This window comes from Symphodus melops (assembly GCF_947650265.1).
Source record: "Symphodus melops genome assembly, chromosome: 15".
In the NCBI taxonomy this organism is placed as follows: domain Eukaryota; kingdom Metazoa; phylum Chordata; class Actinopteri; order Labriformes; family Labridae; genus Symphodus; species Symphodus melops.
This window is the reverse complement of record NC_136705.1, coordinates 20,114,429-20,132,009: the sequence shown is the minus strand read 5'-3', so window position 1 is coordinate 20,132,009 and position 17,581 is coordinate 20,114,429. Positions and strand designations below refer to the sequence as shown.

General features: G+C 40.6%; 2 protein-coding genes across 5 annotated transcripts; one reads left to right on the top strand and one right to left on the bottom strand.

The window, feature by feature from the left end:
- The first annotated feature begins 6 nt into the window (after positions 1-6).
- On the top strand, positions 7-5,611 carry LOC306836049 (peroxiredoxin-like 2A). Of its 4 annotated transcripts, none has more exons than XM_079362947.1 (7): positions 28-93; positions 2,312-2,546; positions 3,400-3,585; positions 4,027-4,118; positions 4,214-4,354; positions 4,557-4,721; positions 4,802-5,611. In XM_079362947.1, exons 2-7 carry the CDS (start codon positions 2,351-2,353, stop codon positions 4,895-4,897), a joined length of 876 nt encoding a protein of 291 aa, XP_079219073.1. In that variant the 5' UTR covers positions 28-93; positions 2,312-2,350; the 3' UTR covers positions 4,898-5,611. The 4 variants fall into 4 exon arrangements, with proteins under 4 accessions (XP_079219075.1, XP_079219073.1, XP_079219072.1 ...); XM_079362946.1 differs by lacking the exon at positions 28-93 and adding an exon at positions 1,658-1,763; XM_079362949.1 differs by lacking the exon at positions 2,312-2,546 and having other exon boundaries at positions 7-93.
- Positions 5,612-6,856: 1,245 nt separating this feature from the next.
- sfxn3 (sideroflexin 3) lies at positions 6,857-16,762 on the bottom strand. The gene is made up of 12 exons (XM_079362915.1): positions 16,656-16,762; positions 16,308-16,433; positions 14,356-14,528; positions 13,884-14,054; positions 12,540-12,638; positions 11,888-11,963; positions 11,695-11,780; positions 11,078-11,205; positions 10,575-10,624; positions 10,383-10,432; positions 10,210-10,257; positions 6,857-10,106 (listed from the first exon to the last, which is right to left on the bottom strand). The coding sequence occupies exons 3-12, from the start codon at positions 14,517-14,519 to the stop codon at positions 10,010-10,012; spliced, it is 969 nt and encodes a 322-aa protein (XP_079219041.1). The 5' UTR covers positions 14,520-14,528; positions 16,308-16,433; positions 16,656-16,762; the 3' UTR covers positions 6,857-10,009.
- Between the last annotated feature and the right edge of the window lie 819 nt (positions 16,763-17,581).

The following is a 17,581-nucleotide window of genomic DNA, read 5'->3' as shown; positions in this document are numbered from 1 at the left end:
TCCTGCTCGCTCGCTCGACTTGTAAGCCTGCGTACAGATCTATTTACAAAACGCTTGTCCAGAGAGACTCTTAACGTCGCACCATTGATTCCGGTGAGTGTCTATAGTTGTTTACTGTTGATGTATTAGTGTCATATCTCAACTACAGCGTCTAAAACATCGCTCCTCCTCCCACTTCACCCTGTTAGCTCCAAGTTCAGACTCAATAAATTAAAGACTAAGCCTTTAGCAGAGCAGCTAATAGCCCTCGACCATTTTCTACAACACGGTGGTCGCAGCGATAAGGGATGAACTACAGTAACTTTGAAGGACTTCACAAGAATGCATGAATTATATAATCATCATCTCAAGGTCTTAAGTCCTCTAACACGTCCCTTTCTTCCATTTACATAATTGACTTTACCCAATAAAGACCAATTGCAATGTGATTGATTACTCATTAACAGTAGACAAGGTCATTATCTGTACTACAGTACGTGTCTCTTGTTGTTAAGCTACTTTGCCTTTCATTTTAACATGAAGACGATGTGTCAGTATTAGAAGAAGTATTCAGAACATTTACTTTTATTTGCTGTAACCATGAGAGGAGCTCTGTTCAGCTTTTCTTGAAATAATCCTCCTATTGCTGTGGCTCAGTTGGTAGATTCGTCGCCCCTCAATCGGAAGGTTGAGGGTTCGATCCCCAGCTCCTGCGAGCAACATGTCCGATGTGTCGTGTCCTTGAGCAAGACACTTAACCCCAAATTGCTCCCCCTATGAGCGTATGAATGTGCGTGAATGGATAGTTACTGGATGGGCCACATATCCAGCCCATCAGTGTGAATGGGTAGGTGTGCTCTGTGATGTAACAAGCGCTTTGAGTAGTCGCTATATAAGCTCAAGTACATTTACAAGTACGCATTTATTTTCACAAGCTCGACATGCCTTCAGTTTTTTAAGAGCTGGGTTAAACATTTAAAAGTAGTAAGCTAAATGACCATATAATTAGGAACATATAGCTGTATAATCAAACCACTAACAATATAATTAGATTATTAAAAGATGCTCTGTTTGATGCTGCTCAGGGTGGAGTTAAAATGACTGATACACAACTATTGTGTGTTTAACATTTTATCAACTACAGATATCAATGAAATGGACTCAAGTAAAACTCTCATTCCTCCTTTAATTTTAGTATTAGTTAGTATAAAATAAAGTGACAAAAGAGATAGAGAAACTTAGAACAATCAAAAGTAAACGTGCAGTGTTATAAACGTGTATATATTCCTATATATATAGAGGAAAAGCAGGAGGCAATCAGCCAATCAGAGGCCAGTCCTGCAGCCACACACTTTAAAAGAACCTGGTCAGAATGTAGTGAACAAGTACAATATTTAATTTGTCATTGATGACAAGTAAATAGTTACTTTCACTTTTAGCTTCTTTGTTTGTGTTGGTTCCTTCATGCATCACCCTGCTATCTCATCCGCCCAAACACAACCCTCCCTTGACTTCTGAGGTCATTTCATTTCCTCAAAGCTATAAGAAGCACAAACATTAAGCAGGGTAGAGACAGCCGTTTTCATTGGACACTCTTCCTGTTGTGTGACAGGCGTGGACGTCTGTCTCTATTGGCTGCTTCAGTTTTCCCTTTTCAGCCCTTTGCCCTCCCAGTTATAAAATCTCAGAGCACACGTCTTTGAGTGATTCACTCTTTGAAACCGGATGAGCTAAATCTCAAGAGAAGAAGTGACTGTCTTCACATTTTCAAAACGGAGGGACAAGTTAGTATGCAACATTTCTTACTTCTCATCTGGTCTCAACATAGAGACACATTCATTGGATACCTCTTTAAATGAATTTTTTTTTTTTTTTTGTCTTTGTGTCAAACCTCCAAAATTGGTCAGGTGTCTACTCTGTGAATTTCCCTGTGTATTTCTTGTATATTACTGTGAATGTGTTTGTCATTTCAGTTGAATTTTTTTTTACTTGTTGATAAGTTAACCACACACTAAGAGAGCTCAGGGTGCAAAAATAGGACGTTTGCTTGCACGTATAGAGATGTCGTACCACAGTTGAAAATGTATTCCTCATTGCAGCATTTTAGTGTGCTTAAAACATTCAAATTGTGAGCCTACTAACTAGTTCAGTTGTGGGTATTGCACTTTATCTGGGTGTTCTTCACACATAGAAAAATGTTGAGGCATTCTTCTTCTTTTGAACAAATGCAGAGTTGCCGACATGGCTTGTTTTGACCTCTGAAAGGTCAGTGGTATTGACCAAGTGCTTCACCTCCCACAGAAAAGACATTTCTTCATGTGTTTTCTTTCAGTGAAGTCTTGAGAGAGTTTATAGTCAGAGGGCCGTCCCGATGCTGGCTCTGTCCAGGTGTTCTACAGCTTTCAGGTGGAGACCATGCCTGCGCTGCTCGGCCCTCTCTGTGGGGAGCGCCGCAACGAGCAGCCGGCCCTCCACCGCAGCCGTGTCCTTGTTGCTAAGAACCCAGACTGCTGCGTTTCATCAAAGCAGAGCCAAAGCCAGTCCTGACCCAAACAAGCCCGAGCAAGGCAAGGACAAGTTCGACCGCCGACACAGCTAGCCGTTCTCTGCTATAACCTAAACATAGAGCGTGTTGTTAGTAGAATAGCTTCAACCGTGACCTGTGCGCAGCTTTTCCCTTCCAAGATAAAATGATTTGAAAATACTGATTCAATCTTTTAAGCACTCTGAATGAGTTTGTCAAGCAAAGAAAAAACTGCTTCTATCTCTCAGTTGAGATAATCCGCTGGTTTTGACAACCAATTCGAGTCAGATTCTTTGTATTTTAGAGCAATTATTGCAGGAAAGATTTACATTTGGGAACGTGACTTTGGGCTCCTGCAAGCTGTTTTCTCCTCTTGACATTTTTTTAGACCACACACCTTTGAAAATGTTTAAGACGTTTAAAAATAATAATGTTGCATTTAGCTGCGTGGCTCCTGAAGAAGTCTAATTTTTTAATTTGAGTGAACGTAGCTAACCCCGGAAAGGTATCTTTCCCAGAGTGCCTCACAAAGAAACCCTTCAGTGGCCGTAAGGAGAAAGTATGTGAAATATTTAATCTCATGGATGGGAATCAGATTAGAGTAAAGTGAGAAGAGGGTTTGCTGGTGAAAAGCTGACAGACTTTAAAGCACTCTATTCCTCATCCCAAAAGAAAAAGCCTGGGTCATGTTGCTCTCTTGAACTCGGGGAGTTGATGTCTCTCTGTGTCAGAGATAACATAGAAAGGGAAAAAGTGATTAATGGTGTAAAATGGGAGTTCCATACCTCTGCTCAGCTTTGATCGCCCATGCATGAAAGAGAGCTGAATGTTTATTCTTCATGATGATAATAATGCTGCTCTTCTCATCCTCATGTTGTTGCCTCTCTGTGCGGCAGTGCTGTCCTCCGGGTCCGGGCTGGAGTGGGAGCTGTTTGGGATGGGAATGTGGTCATTGGGTCTGGGTGCTGTTGGAGCTGCATTAGCCGGGATCTTTCTGGCCAACACCGACCTGTGTCTGTCGAAAGCATCGAACGCAACGCTGGAGTACCTTGAAGGCGCTGACCTGCGCTCCACCACAGTGGGTATGGAGGCTCTCTGATTGGCTGTTTTATGTCATAAACCAACAAGCCTGCTAGTTTTTACTCCATCTGATGCTAAACCCATTAGAATAAGAATCAACATTACACAGGCCATTTGCAGATTTCTGCTCTGTTTTACTCTTTCATGTTTGCATGCATAGGTCACGCAGTGAAAAAGCTGTTGTGACACTTAAGGCAAAGCTGCTGGTTTTACTGATTGGATCACTGTGAAGCTCTTTGTCTCCAGCTGAAGGCTGTCACTGAGTTATTTTCAGATTAAAAATGCTGCCTCTTTTTATTTTGTATTTGTTGGCTGTGTCTCTGGGTTTTTTAATTCTTGCAAGTTGCAATAGTAAATGCATGAAACCTTGTGATTACTTAATATCAGAAATATGTCATTTGGAGGATTGTTGTAGAAACACTTTCTTCTTGTTTTGTCTGCAGATGGCGAGGTCATCAAAGCAAAGAGCTTGTGGGACAAGAACGGCGCTGTGGTTATGGCCGTACGGCGGCCCGGATGATTTTTGTGCAGAGAGGTGATTTGTATAGTCTTGTGTTGACTCCACAGATGAAATATGGAGAGAGTTGTGGATAATAAATTCCCTGATGGTCTGTCGCTCTCTGTCCACAGGAGGCCTCTGAGCTGTCCTCTCTGAAGCCCCTGCTGGAAGAGCTCGGGGTCCCTCTGGTCGCTGTGGTGAAGGAGAACGTCGGCACAGAGATCGAGGACTTCAGACCGCACTTCGCTGGGGACGTTTACATCGATGAAGAGGTTAGCTGTGTTAGAGAGAGTCACATAAAAACTCATGTCTTTTTCATTTCAAGACTCAAAAATGCACTTAACAGCCAAACTGTCTCATGCCACTTGCATTTCTTCATCAGTGAATCTGCAGGAGATCTATTTTCTCATTCTTTTGATCGGTTTATTTCATTGCTCAAACTGAAGGAAGGCTGAATCTAAATTGTGATTGCAGAAACGCTTCTATGGCCCGCTGCAGAGGAGGATGGGAGGTCTGGGTTTCATTCGCCTTGGAGTGTGGCAGAACTTCATGCGGGCCTATAGGTCGGGTTACCAGGGCAACATGAACGGCGAAGGGTTCATCTTGGGGGGAGTTTTTGTCATTGGAGCAGGAGAGCAGGTGAGGGAGCTTTCATTCGAGCTCCACAGAAGCTTTAATAAAACATTGAGCTCATCTGACCTCGTGTTGTGCGTTTGCAGGGGATTCTCCTGGAACACCGAGAGAAGGAGTTCGGCGACAAGGTGGACAATGCAGACGTGTTGGAGGCTGTTAAGAAAGTAGTGGCAGTGAAATAAGTTTTATTTTCACTTGAGCAGATGGTGTTAGAATAAAGAGAAGGGAGAATGTTTTTAGAGAAATCTAGTGTTAAGTGATGTTTTAACTTTACACGCTGAATTTTAAAAGTTGTTCCGTCACTGACATGCTGACGTGATAGTTAAGCCTACTTTCACATTTTTGTCTTTTACACAACTATTTAAGGTTGGTTAGGAAGTCAAGCTGTGAAATGAAGAACAGAGGATTTCCTCAGGGTTTGTCCTCGTTACCTCCTCAGACACCATGAAGCTAGTGTCTCTGAGCTGGGTACTAGAATCGGGTAGCTAGAGGCTTCAAAGAAGCATCTTCATTCAGGTACATCAACTATGAACTTAAATGTGTCATGCTAAAGGCTAGGTTAAGTAATGAATTCTACAAATCTTGACAGTAATATATTCTCAATAAAAATTCTGTTTTATTTTAGTTTGCTTCTCCTGGTCCGGCACTGCAGTAAGCTCTCAACATGGCAGACAGGTGTGTGTGTGATCTGTGTGTGTTTCTAATGACAACCTGACTCTAAACTCGACAGTGAGAGGAGGAGGTTTGATGCTCTAACACATCCAGGCCTCAGATGCTGTCACCATGTTTGGGAGTGTGTGTGGCGCCTGAAGCAGGAGTGGCTCGCATGTGTGTTAATATGCGTTAGAAAAAAAAGTGCATTCCTACGTGTATGAAGTAATAAATAAAGAACAGCTCTTCGTGTGCTTCTTTTAGGTGTCTTTCTTTTTTGGTTTGTTTTGTTTGTTTGAGAAACAGGAGCGTCTTCAACCAACAAACTTAGACATCTATTTTTCATTGCTAAAAGGCTTCTGAAAGTCTTTACTCTTTGAAATACAATAGAGACCAAGCTCACAATATTATGTTCTGATACACCACAGACATAAGTGGTTCATTCTTAGGGGCTGGCAGGTTTCTTTAGATTTTTAAAAACCTGACTGTAAAGCATAAAAATCTTTACCACAGTTACGAGATAAGTGAATCAAAACGTTTGACTGGGCATCAGAGCTTACAGCGTTTCAAATGATCTTATTTGTGCAAGTCTATTTTTTTGTCTGATGTAGGCGGTGGCAGAAAGTTTGACTGGAGGGACTTAGGTTGGGAAGCGCAGGGTTGCCAGTTCAGAAAAGTCAGCTCTGGCTCGCTCACTGTGTAGCAGCCCCACTCTGACGCCTCTCTTGTCCATGCTTACTGTAGGTCCTGTCTGCACATGTTTGTATTTCAGGCTTGTGTGAGCAGCAAATATCTGTAAGTAACGGGTTTACATTCTGTTATTTAGACGTATGCTAATGACTCCAATTTCCCTTTAGGATAAATAAATGACTTCCCTCAGGATTAATAAAGTCTATGTACAGATAAATGGAAATGCATGTACCGGTAGTTTAGAAGCTTCACAATTCCTGTCCTGTGCACTTACAAAAATACAATATGAAAAAGCATAATTTTATGTTCCATACACTGCAAACAACCCATCATACTCTGGTCAGTACATTGCACATTTCTTCAAGTTTTAATATTTTTCAGCTTCATGAACAAACAAATATACTCTAACTTAAATCTGCAGGAAAAATTGGCTGGCTCCAAACAAGACTTCCCTCTAATCATGTTCAAATCACCAATACTCTCGGTTGTGTTATCCCCTTCTTCTAAATGAAGACCCATTGATATTAGAGCAGCTGTACAACATGTTTGTGTTTTGAAGCTGGGATGATATCTTTGTGTGTGTGTTGCTGAAACTTGCTGTACTTTGAAACAGGCAGATGATACTCATGCTTTCCTGACTGTTGAACAAACAAGCCGTTATCATCTCACAGCACTCAGCTTGTTTATGACTGTGGTATTCAGTTGTTTAGGCCCGTCCTCAGAGACAGGAAGTGAAGTCTTTATGCATATTCAAAAACATACATTTACTGCTATAGAAATAAGCAGACAGGTGTGGACACTACTGTTACATCTTTTATTCTATTGCTCAGAGTAAAATACATTTCACATCAAGGAAATATATTTGAACACAATACAAAATAAAGGGAGGACGCAAAGTGCACCAATACTGACTGAATGTTTGTATAATATGAAATCATTAAAACAGTCATGGTGTAGTAACAAAAACAGATTGTCTTCTACATTTGTGCCTTCAGTATGCAAAGCTCCACTGTTGAGAGGTGAAGTCAGGGTCAACTCAAACTTGAGATTTGATTCCAAACTTCATAAAACCAAAGAAAGAAAGAAACATGACCCTGATGGGACGTTCTTAATACTTTTGGTGTTCTGTTGAGTTTGCAAAGGTCAAAGACCACTTTAGTTAAAACAATGTTTCTGGATGAAAAAAAAAAAAGTGGCAAAGGTCCATTTGATAAAGCTGAAATAAAAAGCTAGACACGTCATCTCTTCAGTCCTTACAAATCATACCCGTCTGGTCTTTGGCTGGATCAGTACAGTCACACGCTGACATACATGTTTAGAAATGTTTTCACATGCTGACTTTAAAAACCCTCCAGTTTTGTTCTTGAAACTTTTGCACAGACATTGCAGGAGCAGAGAAACACAAAGGGAGTCAAAGCGAGAGCAAATCAACGTGCAAGCATTAAAAGCTGCCCGACAATGAGTAAGAAACAGCTCAGCAGAATAATGGTTATAATTATTCAACATTATGCAGCACAACAAACAAATACAATCTTCAGTATACGTTTTAAAAGTTTCTTTTTTAAAAAGCAACACAAGTCTAATGTTCTACAGCAGCACAGCAAAAGTTAGACAGTGCAGTTTGAGCATCAGCGGGAAAACACCCCAACACAACACGACACGACAACAAGAGAGAAAAAAAAAAAAAAAAAGAAGTGAGAAGATTGAGAGTTTCTCAGGCGGTACATTGTTGATATGAAAGTATACATGAGAAAGATTGAAAGAGAAGCTCAATGAGCAGGTTCATTCCAAAATGAGACGTTCTCATTCTCAAAAAGAATCGTATCAAGGCATAGATTTAGGATAGAGACTCGTTACATATTTGACAGATGATCTGGACAGCACTTTGGAATCAAACCTTTCATTTGGAGGGTTGCATAGAAACAATCCTTGAACATTCCCGTCTGTAAAGAAGTTGATTTCTAATGATCGTGCCGCTGCTACAGTCCCTTAACACACTCGATGGGATCACATTCAACGACCGATTGAACCTGATATAAACTGAAATGACCACAGGTACTTGATTTAATATGAAATATTTAAAATCCTACAATAGTTTCTCCACATCCATTTACACAAACACCAAGTTATACTTGCTAATCTGTGAAGGTGCCCTCTGATTCAAGTTTTGTCCGACGACCGTGCTCCTCTAATCAGAGAATGCATCGACCCTGAATGGAGTCGGAGGCGCTCTCATTCTTAGAACATGAGCGGCCAGCCGGTGGATTCATTCATTACTTTAAACCTCTGAAGTTCCTCATGCATATGTGCTCCAAATATTTGACATCATACACACATCTTATATATTTATAAACATATCCATGAAAAATAGAGCTATTCTTAGATCTAGACACACAGCTGATCTTTCCTCGCGTACACCATCAACAACATCGAACCCGACAGGACGGTTATGTGCTTAGAGAGCTTAGTTAGCGAACGTGAGCGAGTTTGACTCCTCGGACAAACCGTCCATTGTAACGAAGCAACAACGAAAACACAGTAACCCTGCTAACCAGACCGTACAAACAAGCATCAGTGTAGCAAGCAACATTTGCAACTTTCATTTGGTACAATCAGAAATCAGCAACTGCAGCGCACACACAGAGTTTAGAAGACTAGCTGGCTGTTTGGCATTAAAAAAACAAAACCCTGCATCTCCACCTTAAAGGAGCTAAAATGATCCAGCTTTGACCTGATTCAGCCTGCTCATGTAATCCATCCGCTCCAGCGTGTGTAAAGTTTCCATGTGACACCAGAATTAAAAGAGTTGCCTCTCTCACTCTCTCTGAATGTCACTGTATTACAAACTCACAACTATCTAGACACAGTATAGTATATTCAACCACTGAACAAACACCACCACCTACAACAATCAAAGAGTTCCATTAATATGCAGCTTAAAATACTGAGTGCAACGGTGGTTAAAGTGATCTCAAGTGATGAAACGCCTTGACAAACAGGCTGTCGCTGCCATAGCATGACAGTACATATCTATGTTTACAAAAATCACACTCATTAGGGTCCACTGGTTTGCTATATGGCGGTGCTTGATGAGCTTCTTTAGAGTTTTTTAACCTAGCACCTCATTACTCCGTTGTTAAATGTGAAGGGGCGTAAGTACACTTCAAGGAGAATCGGGGAGTGTGAGTAGCTGCAACAATTAACGACGAGGACAACGTAAGAAGATGCTATTCATCAAGGTTGGGACTATTTAGAGTTATTAATATGCTGGTTTTTCCAGTATAACCACCAGCTGGAATTACATGGTGGAACATAGTCAGGCTTAACATACTATAGTCAGTTTGTAACAGCTTAAAATATGACTTTGACAATCAGAAAAATGCAACAATAACCAGACAAGAAGAGGAAAGAGAAAACAGAAGACAAAAAAAAGACGTTACATTCAGAAGCGATAGCACACACGTACGCAACTTACGAACACAAGCCTTCATTTTAAACAGGAGTTACAAATGAGTCATCAGAGGACGTCAAAACAGCACGAACCTGAATGCAACATGAAGTAAAGGTGTGGAAACATAAATCAGTAACATCGTCGACTGCCGCCCTGTGGGCAGTTTTGACCAAAGGAAGACAGAAAACACACCACCACACATTAAGTTAACGTCAGGAGTCAGTTGTATTTTGAGGAGTGCATGGATGTATGGTGAAAGCTTTCAGCGATTTTCCTTCTCAGAGTGTTTGGTTTTCCCCTCCATCAATCACCCTACACTGTAAAAAGTTGGAGCAGCTCCGGGCAGTCAAATAAAAATAAAATACAATGTAGCAGTAAATGTAACAATGAAATATGCATACATAATTATGTTTTGCTCTCACACAATCAAACAGACTGTGTGTATATGTGTGAGTGTGTGTGGATGTGCGCGCGTGTGTGCATAGAGATGTGTTTGCGGCTCCTACAGGCCCTTGTTGAAGTAGACCTTGGTGGTCTCGGGACTGGCCTTTCGTATCCTCTCCTGCAGATCTGCTTCCAGGCCGCTCACACTGATGGAGCTACAAAAAAAAAAAAAAAAGGATAGTGATCATGATTAAATTATCAGGAAAACATCTGATAACACTTTCCCCTATTAGAGAGAGAAAGTGGAGCTGCTGGTACCTTTTCTGTGGGAACAGGGCGCAGCATAGAGGAGTGGCAAACACCAGGCTGAAAACAAAAGAGAGAGAGAGAGAGAGAGGGGTCTCAGTTGCCTAATGTATTTTTTTTTTCTAATTTAAGGTTCTTGCAAGTCTTCTTAAAAAAACAATACAGATAAGAAATAAATCACTTACCAAAGGCCGACGAGTCCCACTTGAACTGGAGCATTGAGAATTGGGAATCGCTGCAAAATCACAAAGAGAAAAATCTGAGTATTTCAGTTGAGCCTTCAATGAATGTGTCGAGTTCTGCTTTCAGCCTCAGACCCAGTAAGTCCACGAACCAGACAAACAACAGTGTGACAGTGATGCATGCAGTCTGCTTACCTTCATGAAAGCTCTTTTCTCCAGAGCATTCATGATAACAGGGGGGATGGCTGTAACAAAGAAAAACAAGTCAGGTGTTGTCAGTCCTCATGAATACCTCCAGAGTGCGTCTTAGAAAGAGACCGACATGCCAGTGTGTCTGCAACATCAACAAGTGTTACAAGTTAACAGGATGAGATGAGGTGGAATAATGCTGGCTTAGTTCTCCTTTGAGCCAAAGGTGATTAAACGGGATAAAAACTGCTGCATGAACAAAAGGTAAAAACCTTTTCATATCATCTTTGAAGGTCAAATGGTTTACAGAGCTAAATTATCATGTCTTTGAGTCATCCATTTTATTCTCTCCATCCTTGTCATAGAAATATTCGCCACATGCCCCTCCTTGTTGAGGCGAGCTGGGGAATGTACGTTCATCAATAACAGTAACCCTCATTCGATACATTGCTATGATAAAAACTATCCACCATGGCCACTTGAAAAAGCTGACATCATCTTAGAATTACCCATTGCTGGCACCGCCATGCCGATCCTCGACACCACCACCTGTATGATGGCCTGTTTGGCAGCGTTGGCTGACTCCCCCAACCTGTTTCCATTCTCATCCGTCACAGGGATACCGTACTTCAACTCCCTGGGGGAAAAAAGGAGAAAGAGTTCAAGGTTCAAGGTTCTTTATTTGTCAATTCCAAAATATGTCAGACATACAGTGAAATCGAAATTACGTTTCCCCCCTCCCCACGGTGCAATGTAGATAAGAAAAAGGTAAATAAAATAAAACAAGGTAAAAAAGAGGTAAAAAGATGTAAAAAAAGATAAATAATATTTACATTAATAAACCTAAATGTGCAAAAGTATTAAGTTAAATAAAATGGAGTATAGAACCAGATTATAAGAAAAGTGAAACTTGTGCATGCGTGCAATGTGCAATAAGTGACCAGGGTTCTGTTTCAATGCTCAAACAGGAGGAGGTTCCAATGTTCAGTGTTCATGGGGGCAGAGGGGAGGGAGGGGAGGGAAGGGAGTTCAGCTTCCTGTTCATATTGCAGATTAATTGTTGCAGTTTGTACAAGCTTGATGGGAACTTAACAAAGGTGATTTGCTTGTCATCGGTTTATCTCACCTCTGTCTCATGAAGGGAATGTTGATACAGTTAGCAGCAGCGACAGCAGCAAAGGGAACGAACCGGCTGGCGATTGGAGGAAGACGCTGCAGAGAATCAGGGACATGTTTAGACACAAGACTTTCTCTACAGGGATTTTTTTTATTATTTTTTTTAACTTTAACTGATAAAGCATTTGATCAGCAAGCATTACCGCAGCCAGAGACTTGAGTCCCAGGGCAGTGACAACAGCTCCTGTAGTGGCACTGACATAGGCTGCACCAAGCTGGCTGCAAAGAGACATTTGCATGAGACACATGTCACACAATGTAGCCACATCCTTTTTCTAAATGTTCTCACCTATTATAATTAGCTGACAGAACAGAAAAAAAACCGTGGCTGATAATTTCACAGTTACACCAACATGAGACATTTCAAAGTAGAGCTACCACAGCTACAGCACAAATTCATGCTGTGTGTGAAGGTGAAGAACAGGAAGATCACTATAAGTAGTTATTGTAGAGCAGAGGAAGAATCTTTAACAGTCATCCTGAATGACTTGACTCTGTATTTTTTTAATTCTCTGAAAGCAGGCCACTCTGCATGCAATTTTGCAGCGACTAATGAATTATGGGGAATGAAAGAGTTTGCAGAAGCATGACGACCTGACTTTAACTGGGGGCGTGTAACCTATGTCAGCATGAGTGCATGGTGACATGGGGCTGAGCATGCTTAACAGTGGAACAGAATACCGCTGTGAGGGAAGGGGAAAGGACTGCAGCTCCCACAGCCTCCTTACAGACACTAGCTTAGAGGAAGGACAGGAATGATCTAGAGTGGGAGTGGAAGTGAGAAGCCCATCCTACTTCACAGTCATGGGGGCATCTCCACTGCGGTTGGTGTAGTTGACCACAGCGTTGAAGGACTGGTTAACCCACTGCCAGAACACCACTGCCGGCGTAGTCCTGCAAACGTACGAAACACAACAACACTGTGTTTGAGGAAGGGAGTTCTCAGAGTGGAGGATACAAAAACTAAAATTCTGGCGCTGCTGCAAAAAAAGGATTAAAACTGATAGCACGTCAGCCGAAAGGACTCCACAGTTGCAGTTGCATCGAATCATCAATAGAAAAAGTTGAGGATAAAGCACACTTAAATATATCCTTAATCATATCTGATTCAACCAGTGATTTGCATCGTCAGTCAGCTTTGGTTTTGCTGGTTTGCGCGGGTGAAATATCAAAACATGTTTGTCCCCAGTCTCTTTGTAAACCACAGAACCACAAGTGACTGAAGCTGCTCTCTGCTCTGTGAATGTTTACTAACTTCACAAGCTTTGTCTCACGGCTTCAGAATTCAAGACAGAAACTGTTAAATATTCAGCAGTCCAGCAGAGATCTCTGTTTCTGTTCATCTGGAGAGAATACTTAGACATATAGTCATTTCAAGTGAGCCTGTCTCTCTGGATTGTTTTTTAAACTCTGGTGAAACCACAAGAGTTTTCAGACGCTTTCATTAAACTCACTATTTTACATCTTAACTTATTTTCATGCTTTTTGTCACCTTGCATCAACATTTACAGCATACGTTTGTAAATTTGGAAACTTTAGACTTTAGCACCCTCTAGTGGTGGTTTGCTGATATGACAGTGGTTGCCATCCCTGCTTCTCACTACTCTGATCACCAGATAAAGGACCAACATTAAAAGGAAGACACTGAAATTAGACTTAGAGAAACAACCGCTGCATATTGTTATAGTGGATTGTAATGTTTAGTCGTTCTTTGAGCATAAATATCAAACATTTACCATTTCCATATTGGCGATGTGAGTGATATTTTTTATTCTGTAAGAGGATTTTCACTCTGTGCAGGGATTAAACTATTTTCATCCAGCGCTGTCTCCTGTACTGAGGTTTATAAAAAACATTCAGCATATTGGCAGATATATATATATATATATATACACCATTTTTATGATTTATTAGTGGGATTTTGTCTTTATTAACAGGACAGTGGATAGATAGGTGACATGACATTTTGGAAAGGAGTCCCAGGTCAGACAAGAACCCAGGCCACCAGCTTGTAGGACTATAACCTTGGTATGTACACCTGTGTTCACCCAGACAACATATGTTATACACGACCTCTTTTGGGCTATATAGAGGCAATACTCAGACACATGGATTAATGCACTGAAGCTTCTTGTTTACCTGTAGAAGGTGAGCATGCAGCCTGTGATGGACATGTTCATTGGCACCTGGGCAGACATCCGGCCAATCACAAACATCTTCTCCCCTGTGTCAGGGTGGAAGGCGGAGTCGTAGACGTACTTGGCCCTCCAGAGCTCATCCTCTGTCAAACCTGGCTTCACAATCCCGGCTCTAAAAAGTCAGAGGGAAGTGATTTTGTATTTCACACTGAAGTGGATGCAGAGAAGCAGAACACGTAGACTTTATTCTTTTGAGTTTGAACACAAATGTGCAAAACAAACTAATAAAAAAAGGAATACCACAAATCTCTGATACGTTTCCTCACATGTATGAGAGACACCGCTTAAAGCAACATAGTTGTTGTTTTAAAACCTGGCTACCTGGTTACATTCATTTTTAAATCTACTTATGCCTCACCCTCCAAAAACCCTCTCATTTATGACTCTGTGTATGATAAGCTGACATCCTCTACCTGTAGTTCTCCACGATCACTCGGGCCTCATCCAGAGTTTCAGAGGACAGCAGGACGGTCCTGGGATCTGTGACCATGAAGAAGTGCTGGGCGCGCCCCATGAACGTGCCTTGATCCCATCTTGGCTCCTTGATATTTATGTCGCGGGACAACTCTGCAGACATCCTGGCTTTCTATGAAGAACAGAGAACATACAACAGGTCAGTCTGTACACCTGCTGGCTTTTAGACAATCTTTTCTAAAGAATTGAATATTACTCAATGTCTGATCAAAAAATGGATAATAAACCAATAATCTGACCAGCCATTCAATGGCTTTTTTTATTGTAACACTATGTAAGATTATTAAATAAGGTTTTGTAATACCCAGTCAGAAAATGTCCATGATTATAAAACCCTTCGACGCACAGTTAAGCCTCCACCTCTGCTCCATTAATAGAACTGCTGCGGTACAGTGCTGCATCGAGGTGAAGCCCCTCCCCCAACATTGGTGAGCAGACAACAGTACATCACAGAGGGGAAAAAAAAACACAGACTAGATGATCTCTTTACCTTTTAATAGCTGGTTTATAAAACTCACTACAAAATGATAAAGAACTTTAGTTTAATGTTCATGTCTGGTGTCAAATAAATTCAAAGCTTGCCGTGGGGTCTTTGAAAGCATGTACGAGATAGTAACAAACATGTTTCCGATGTGCACAACAGATAAAGTAACTCTGCAGGAAAACAAACTGGGCTTGAAACTTGATGTTATGCAATAATGTTTGTACTGGTTGAATGTACCCTGATAAGAGGAACAAGAAAGTACAATTTATCTCTAGTTAATCATTTTACTTTTAAAATGTCGTCAACCTGTGAACAATACTCTGTTACACCTGTTACAACAGTTGATTAAACCAACATACGACAACCCGTAAAGATGTGTTTCTCTTCTTGGTCTATCGTGATAGTAACTAAAGACTGTGTGGATTTTTATTTGATGTTTGGAAGAGAGAAGCAAACTGATATTACAGGACTGGTAACGTGTAATGAGTGTGGACTAAAAGTGTTTGTGGGGTAGATGATTATTCTTGGCAGACTGATCTACATTGAAAATAAGATCACAGCTCTCCTTGGCCCATGGATAAAGCCTGAAACAGATTTTAACAAAAACATTCAATTCACGGTAAATCATCATTTCTGAGGATCATTATACTCAAGGATGAAAACAAAGTTAAAGTTACCAACTACTTAACACAGTTACACAAAGTGTCAGCTCTTTACCTCTGTAAATATTCAATATGAAGCCCACAAGTGAAACTTATAGCTGGATATACTTCACGTTTTATATAAACGTAACAACAATACCAAGATAGTCCATGCATGTATTACTCAGGTCATAAACACCTCTGGTAATATCTTTAGGCTGCAAACTCGTAAAACAAAAGCCTCCAGCACAAACAGCTGAGACTGAGGAGTCAATGACACAACATGATTTATCTGTTAATCCCCCCCAAAAAAACAAGATCTGATTGTTGTTCATAAATTGTTGTTGTAAATAGGATTTAGCTTGTAAGTCTAAACATTCAAACAGATTCATATTGTCAGGTTGGAAGCAGGTGATCTCAGGTGACAGATGGGGATGTCACGACACTTCATGCTAACGAGTTTAGCTAACGAGCTAGCATTGGATATTCTTTCAAACTTTTAAACTAATGTAAACAATAAAAACAACAAAAAATCAAAGTCAACTGGACATTAGAACAAACAGTGTTCTTGCGCCCATCAAAATAACCACTTTGTCGCCCTTTTTTGTAAACAAACGGCTGATAGTGAGCTAGTTCACAAGCTAGCTCAAACAACATGCTAGCTGTTTAGGTGGGCTCGTTTTGAAGACGTGCTAAGCAGAAACCTGGAGTTGGGTTTGTTGCAAACTGTTTTAAAGATTAGGATTCAGTCGACACTTAAACGTACCTCGTTTGTTTTCTTTGTATTTGAAAATGTGTGACCTCTCAATATCACAGCACCGCCGGGTGGACGTCTGCTGCCTTCAAGTACCCTCAGTTATGTCGAAAAACACAACTTCATAACAAAGGGTTGCTAGGGAAAACGAAAATAGGTTCAACATATGAATCTCTTTTACACCATACCATAAATGTATACACCATGTATGCTGCATATATAAAAACTATAGCAAACTAAGGCCGCTTCTGCGATCATACAGTTATTCCTTATGACATTTTTCCAGACATCACATGGTGTTATCAGAAACATTCACAGTTACGTTCATTCTGTAAAGTTGTAATAGTCAGCGTTACTTACCAATTAGCTGGAATAAACAACATATAATTTCATTAGCTCTAACTTTATATACATTGATCAAGCTCTCCGTAGAAAACAAAATGGGAGATTAAAAACAGGAGTTTTACAGATGCTTTTGAACGCAGCACTGCCATGTGACACACCGGGCTGTCATGGAAGATTTGAGTATTTGGAAATTTTTGGGCGTGGGAGGAATTCTGAGATTCAAATAACTATGCAAATAACATGATTGGTTGGGGGGGAAAAGAGAAGAAAAAGATTGGCTCTTAAATGTTATAGAAAAGTCTACAGCACACTGTAAACTGAAAATATCTTTGACATTCGGGTAAACTTGAGTTTTTTTAATTGGTTGGAAAATAAATAAGGGGCTTAGAATTAACAAAAATAAGAATACATTTCATTAAGATGTATATACACACAACAGTTAGATGGTACATCTCATGTCAACTGTCTTGGCATTTTCACCCAGTAGGTTAGACAAAGTTGATTTGTGCTCTCAGTATGTCTTTTGTCTCTTCTTACTCCTCCCAGCTTTAGCTCTCCAGCTCTTCAGCAACAGCTGAATTTTTTTTTCTCCAAAATTTGTGGTGTTTTTTATTGAGATGGTTCATCGTCCCGAACTGGCAAAAGCCTACCCCACTGTGCTGTTAATTGGTTTCTCCTCTCTGTGAATTGTTAGAAGTAGGCTATGCGTATCCAAAACCTACAGAGTACAGGTGGAGTTTTTTGGCTTCTTTTTTTTTTTTTTTACAGAGTCACAAGTAATTCATCACTTGTCACTTGGGTGTGACTCCATTAATTTGAACTATGTGATATGGTGACTGGCTGGTCGGTTTGAATGGCAGCTCTTTTCACTTTGGCTCCAAAAGTGAGATTCCTCTTTTGCAGGAATTTTCTAGTGTTGAACATTTAAAGCCATGACATGT